General features: G+C 39.6%; 1 protein-coding gene across 1 annotated transcript; it reads left to right on the top strand.

The window, feature by feature from the left end:
* Positions 1 to 1,112: 1,112 nt before the first annotated feature.
* Positions 1,113 to 6,996, top strand: edc3 (enhancer of mRNA decapping 3 homolog (S. cerevisiae)). The gene is made up of 7 exons (XM_022192936.2): positions 1,113 to 1,272; positions 1,519 to 1,684; positions 2,714 to 2,940; positions 3,037 to 3,375; positions 3,461 to 3,614; positions 3,859 to 4,076; positions 4,187 to 6,996. Exons 2-7 carry the CDS (start codon positions 1,521 to 1,523, stop codon positions 4,519 to 4,521), a joined length of 1,437 nt encoding a protein of 478 aa, XP_022048628.1. The 5' UTR covers positions 1,113 to 1,272; positions 1,519 to 1,520; the 3' UTR covers positions 4,522 to 6,996.
* Positions 6,997 to 7,056: the final 60 nt, after the last annotated feature.

Here is a 7,056-nt window from a genome sequence, read left to right on the forward strand (position 1 = left end):
TGTACATACCAATGAAAACTCAAATTGTCGTGAGCTGAGACCAATTCAGAACATCTGATTACCAGCAGTGTAACTATGGATACTTCCTGATGCCACAGTAGATTTTACGTGATTAGAAAAGAAGAACAAGGATAAAGAGTTTAATTCTAACCCACATACCGTACAGGCATATATTGTTAGTTAGCTGAGCTACATTCAAGTCAGAGATGCACCAACAAGTCTGTATAATTCAATCAAAGCAACATTTATTGTTCTAAAGATTAAGCTTAAAGTACTTCAACTAAAAGTATTTAAAAGTAGCTGGAAGGGATTATCACCGAATATAATACCAGTAATAGCAGTACAGTAGGTAAAAGACTGAAGATAATTGAAAACAATAATTTCTCCAGTTTCAAGCTCATCACTAGTCAGTTTACATGACAGCCACTCAGATAGCAGTCCAGACAAACACACCGAACATGACGCAGAATTCAAAGATGGGTCCTAAAGTAACATTTTCGTGGATAATGGCACATAATGGAATTAACGAAAATTGAAAAGACTATACAGAAACCCACAAAAGTACACACACTGACTTGGAAGTTACCTTCAGCAGAACAGAAATAAAGAGCCCTATTAAGCTGAGACTATAGGAAAGGAGACAAAAGTGAAGGATGGAAGGAAGACAAATGAGGTGTGCAGGCTGGACAGGAGACAGATTAATGACATCAACTTAAAATTAGACACAAAGGATTTAAAAGTAGATTATTGAAAGTAAGGAAACACAACACAGGCACAACATGTGACTGCTGTGGGGAACAATAAACAGTAGAGCATGTTATGATGCACTGAAAGACAAAAAGTGTAGAATGAATAAGAACATTTTGATATGAATTTGGGACTAATAAAATATTTTTCTATTCTATAATAACTTTCTACCAAAGAACCTAAGAAATGCAGGGTATCAAACCATGTCTCAGTATCTTCGACAAACTAATTCTATGGCGGGAATATGAGTTTTTCGTTTTTTAAATGCTTAATAAATGCTAGACGTTCTGATTCACACTCCAACCAGTAGGTAGCGGTATTGCGCTATTAAACTGATTGGCCAAACGCTAATGAAACAGCCGAAGAAGAAGAGAACCGGAAGTGGTAATCTTGAAGTAGCAGCAGACGGTTCAAAAAGCTAAAGAGCTAACAGTTGGAGAGAAGAACGATTTTCCTCTCAGCACTTAACATTACAGTTATTTACTTGTGTTCTTCAAGAGTTCTACATCACATTAATTCCGAAAGGTACCATTTTTTTTACGTCAGGTCTTTACGTCAAGCATTTTTGCTTTTAAATTACCACTTGATAGTAACTTAGCTTGACAGCAGGCCGAAGCTAACGCTTCTTAGTATTCGCTAAGCTTAACGCCAGACCGTTTGAGTTTCTGTTGTCCTGTTGTCAGAAAGTTGGTTTATTGGTTTGACACGAAGTTTGCAGTTGCTACTAATCTTCTCTAACAATCAGTCATGTAAAACTGTGTTCTTTGATAGACATGGCCACTGATTGGTTGGGTAGTTTGGTGTCTATTAACTGTGGGCCAACACTGGGAGTCTATCAAGGAGAAGTCTCATCCGTGGATCAGTCCAGCCAGACCATCTCCCTAAAACAGCCTTTCCATAACGGAGTCAAGTGTCCCGTCCCTGAGGTCACATTCAGGTAAGTCTCGTAAAGTCACATCTTTCGGCAGCCCTGTATGGTATGTCTGCTCCTCATGTTCAGTCTGCTATAGGGGGGAAAAACCCGGCTCGTTTAAATTATTTCTAGCAAATCACAGTCGTGTTGGGCGCAGCTGACTAAAGTGAATGGTGTCCTCTCTAAATAGTGATGGGGGAATTGTTTTGATGCAACACGTGCTCACAGGAAGGTGAGCGCTGCCGGTAAAATGAATAATTCATTGGCAAAACACTACTAGTACTGCAAAAGCCACTGCAAAACGTCAATTTGTCAAAGTGGTAGGTTGCTTCTCATAGGCTGTTGTTGCTTCTCGTACGAAGGGGCATTTATACATGGTAATGTTTTTACCTGACTGAATAACGAAGGTAGTGATTGACTTCAATATTTACGGAACTCATCTTCCAGGCTTTCAACCAGAACGAGGAAGTGATTACATCAGTCCTGTTTCAGCCTCTGTATACTGGCTGCTAGTATGTTTGTCATAGTATTTAGGATTTTCAACCTTTAGGGTGCCAGGATTTTACTTTTAAGGGCCTTCATGGTGTTTTTCCCAGCTATACCCAGACTTCTTAGTACCTTAAGCAGCATTACGCTCTTAGAAATCCTTGGGTGGCAATCAGAGCTGGGGTAAAAATTAAGGGGGATAGTTTGTTTGCAGTCAGTGCAGTGATCTTTTTTTAAATAATTTCTTAAAACATACTTTTGTCCCATAGTCTTTCCTGATATTTTATTCATTTCCTTTCACCTTTCTTTTGTCTTTTCATATTTTTACCTTTTGAAACACTGTTGGTTTGTTAACTTTTGCTTTTTTATCTTTCATTTTATATTGTGATGATTTTCTGATTTATTTTGCTGCCTTGTGAGGCAATTTGTAGCTTTGATTTTTTAAATGCTCTATAAATAAAGATTGCTCTTTATTATTATACTTGTTGTTTTTCTTGCTATTGTTAATATACAAAGTGACTGTTTGTTATAGTTATTTAAAATCATTTTAACTTTTTTTTTCTGCAGTGCCATTGACATAAAGGAGCTAAAGATTCTAGACATCAGAAATGGCAATGGTAGGACAAGCTCTACTGCATCTACAAAGATAAACAGTGTGCCAGTTGCTGTCCCAAAAGGTGACCCCAGGTCTGTGGAAAAACTGAACTCTCCACAGCACTGCTCTAAAAGTTATGGAGATCGTCATCTGGATGTACCTGGCCAGCCTAAAGGATTTCGTCGAAGACATAACTCCTGTAAGAACAGTACTGTTTATTTTATAAGAATAAAGCAAAACATAACTGCTGATTGCAGTGGCATTCCAATTACCAATGTTTTTATTGTCACATCAGGGTCATCTAGTAGTAAAGGGCCAAACCAAGTGACACCGAAGAAGAATGGGGTGAAGAATGGTCAGATGAAGCACAGAGACGATGAGTGTTTTGGAGACGGCGTGGATGATGGCCTTGATACAGACTTTGATTTTGAAGGAAACCTTGCTCTTTTTGATAAAGCAGCAGTTTTCTCAGAAATCGACATATCAGAGCGCCGTAATGGTGCGAGGTCACGTGGGACTCCTCAAGAGCAGACTCCTTCACGGTACCGTCACGATGAAAACATCCTGGAGGCCAAACCTATTGTGTATAGACAGATTACTGTACCACAGCCTGGGGCCAAAGAATACTGCACTGGTGAGTGTTTAACTTTGTAATGAATACACAAAGCAGAAGAATCGATGCAGAATTGTTTATACTTGTGCTCTTTGACTCCATACAGACTCTGGACTTGTTGTACCGAGTATATCCTACGAACTGCACAAGCGTCTGTTGTCTGTTGCTGAGCGTTACGGTCTCTCACTGGAGAGAAGACTTGAGATGACTGGAGTTTGTGCCAGTCAGATGGCACTTACACTGCTAGGAGGGCCCAACAGGTAAACATGTAGTGATGGTTTTATGCTCAGGCTTCAAATGTCAAATAACGTTACCAAAGTGATGGATAAATGAAGCTGAGATATGACATAATTTCACAACTTTGTAATTATCTTACATATTTTGTCAATATTTAATCATGTGATAATTAATGTCTCATTCATTTCATTTCCAAACTGATCAACCTAAGCCATTTTTTATGTGAAGAGCACAAAATTCAACTTTCTTTATTCATATTTCTTCCAGATTCACTCCAAAAAATTTACACCAGCGTCCCACAGTGGCGCTGCTGTGCGGCCCTCATGTTCAGGGCGCTCAGGGCATCAGCTGTGGTCGCCACCTGGCCAATCATGAGGTGGAGGTCATCTTATTTCTGCCAAACTTTGTCAAGATGCTTGACTCTGTGACCAGTGAGCTCACACTGTTTAACAAGACAAGTGGCAAACAGGTGTCCAGTATCAAAGGTGGGTTTGCTTTGTTATTTGATTGATTTCAACTTGTTGTTTTTGACTTATGCGTATTTTGCAGTTGGTTACTCAATACCCTGACTTTTTCCCCTCCTCTGACTCACCAGACCTCCCGGACACCCCAGTGGATCTAATCATTAATTGTCTGGACTGCCATGAGAACACATTCCTGATGGATCAACCTTGGTACCGGGCCGCTGCAGACTGGGCTAACCAGAACAGAGCGCCGGTGCTCAGCTTAGACCCTCCTGTTAGTGGACAGGGGCAGGCAGTCGAGGCCAAATGGTCCCTCTCACTTTGCCTCCCGCTCCCTCTGGCTGAGGGGGCTGGCAGGGTTTACCTGTGTGACATAGGTGTTCCTCGCCAGGTGTTCCAGGAAGTTGGAATCAAATACCATTCTCCCTTTGGCTGCAAATTCGTCATCCCCCTGCACTCTGCGTAAAGGGTCCACTGGTCGTCATGGCAGATCAAATCTTTCACCCTCCTCAACCTTTTGGGTTTTGATGCCTTATATTCCACAGCATCAGCTGTTTTTCAGTTTCTAACTCAGCATCTGAATGGGACTTTTCCTTCATACTGCAGCACCACTGTTTGGTAAATTCATTGTACAAGGATTTCGTGCATGTTGATGGAGAAGATCTCAAATCTTTATTGAAAGACGGATGTCTTGATTACTGGAGGCAATAGCAGATAGTGTAGATAGATTAAAATCAGTTATTGAAATGTACAACTGAAGTGTCAAAGATTATGTGATATAAAATTCAGTTTTAAATTGAGTAGGACAATCTCTGACTTGTAACAGAAAAGTTCTAAATATCTTTCAAATCTAATTGAGTTTCAAAGCCATCAGGTAAAGTAACAGATCCGCCATATAATACAGGCACATGCAGAAATCCAGTTTACACTGGTGTTTCCATTGCTAATGTCTTTGTTTATAGCCTGCCATACTTTGCAGCACTCAGTTACTGTTGTCTGATGTTTTTTGAAAAAAAGAAAAAATATATCTAAGCTAATGTGAAGAATTTGTCATTTATAAACATAATAGGTCTTCAAGTTAAATCTTTGTTGAATGGGGCAGCTACTGGATGGAGATCCAGACAACTGTGGTGAACTAGGCTGTGATAAGGGCTCTCATAATATGGCACAGCATGTAACATCTACTGCATCTTATTGTTCAGTGATATTTTGGTGCAAGATAACTTTGCTCACTTCTTTTTGGTTCAGTGCTGCCAGAGGAAGGGTCACACCAGTGTGTTTGAAAGTGAAGTACAGCTCATTCAAAAATATGTAGCCTTACAGGATGCAGGTTGTAGATTTTCCTACAGTTCTATATCGACATTGTTTTTCATTCATTTCTGTAAAACATAAAAATTAATTAGCACTCAATCAGTTGCGTTGTGTAATCTCTCACAGGAACATCAAGTCTGTTAGTTTTTAACCATGTTGCATCATTGTTGCTTGGTAGTGCAGCTTAAACTGTTCAGAAGCCTGTGTTGCATTACATTACCAAGAAGTGATGCAGACTTGACGTGGGCTTGATTACACAACTAGAGCGGAAACACATTTTGCAGTAAACAGTTTTTTTTTCTGTTGTACAGAAGTTAATAGAAGCCTGAAAAGTTGACAGAATGCACCCAACAGTGAGGTAAAATATTAGTGATATGACCTAAAAACACTGATATGACCCTTCGTGTTTACACATTTTAACCATGCAGGTTAAAATGTCTTTTTTTTTTGTAAAGGAAAGTCATAACCGACGGAAATAGGGTGAGCAGTTTCTATGTGGAGTTCAAATACGTGTTGATTTGCTCTAGTCTCCACACAAGATGCACTGTGTTCCTACCAATAAGATTTGGTTGTTGAGAAAGTGCTGAAAACGATTCTGAAATGACAATCTATTCTGTTCCTGTGGGTTTCTTTTTGGATGTTTTGCTGGTATTTCCCAGTACAGCATGGACTGTAAAATACAACTCAAGAAGAGCTGCTCATGTTGTGCTGCTGTTTGAAGAAGTCAAACATTCTGCTTTCGGATCACGCTACTTTAATATGTATCCACAACTGGGACCATATTGTTTTTCGAGTACAGCAAACGTCAATGGATTTTTTTTTTTCCTCACCAACACATCCTTAATTTGAAGATAGATTGTGCATTGTTAAGTCAGTGTTGTCCTGAAAAGGCTAAATTCAAGCACTTAACTGAAAGTGAAGCACTCTTTATTCCATGTGTTTGGTCCACATGTTAACATCTGAGGATTAAAACCTTCAATACATTTTCTGTATTTCCTCTGTGCACATGAATCTGCGCAGGGTCCACTCACTGATTCAGTGAAACTTGCTTTCATGCACAATGGTTTTGTCCTTTCTCCAACATTCCTCTGGCCTGATGTGTAATGTCACATCTGTTGAGACAAGTCTGGCTTGGAAACATCAGCCAGTGTTACTGAATGTGAATAAAGCGAGTTTTGTTCGTGTTTGGCCACCAGGAGGCAACGAAATCAAGAGTTTGGTGGCTCTTCCTTATTCTGCTGCAACGGTAGCTATGTGTACTTGACGCTGTTTTCTGAAATAATGGTGTTCTAACTTTCCAGAATGTGAACAGTCAGGAGGCAGGGTTGGATTTGACTTTTTGGCAGGGAAACACCTGCTCTTTAAAAGTCACTAATGCCACTTCAGATGGATTAAATTAGTTTACATGTTCAGTGTTTCTGCAAGTGGGTGTCAAGTCTTTGCACCATCACTTTACAGTTCAGAAAAATGCCAGTAAATAAACTCTGTGAGGTTTAGTCTCCACAGGACGGCTCTTTGTTTTGGGATCGAAGTTCACTGTCAGGGTTCTTGTGCAAAAAATACTGTGCAGTCCTCATGTGTTATATCTGCAGATTGAACCAATAATAATAATAAAAAAGAACAATCACCACTGTTTGTCCCCTTTTGTGGAATTTTTGTAAACTTTGCCTGATTGATGATCATATTCCTT

The sequence above is a fragment of the Acanthochromis polyacanthus genome, chromosome 8 (assembly GCF_021347895.1).
Source record: "Acanthochromis polyacanthus isolate Apoly-LR-REF ecotype Palm Island chromosome 8, KAUST_Apoly_ChrSc, whole genome shotgun sequence".
NCBI lineage: Eukaryota > Metazoa > Chordata > Actinopteri > Pomacentridae > Acanthochromis > Acanthochromis polyacanthus.

Bases quoted from the DNA above. Each gene is read 5' to 3' on its own strand.
- edc3 (XM_022192936.2), top strand. From the start codon at position 1,521: ATGGCCACTGATTGGTTGGGTAGTTTGGTGTCTATTAACTGTGGGCCA. The intron at 1,685-2,713 runs GTAAGTCTCGTA...TTTTTTCTGCAG, and splicing joins GTCCCTGAGGTCACATTCAG to TGCCATTGACATAAAGGAGC. The intron at 3,615-3,858 runs GTAAACATGTAG...TATTTCTTCCAG, and splicing joins CTGCTAGGAGGGCCCAACAG to ATTCACTCCAAAAAATTTAC.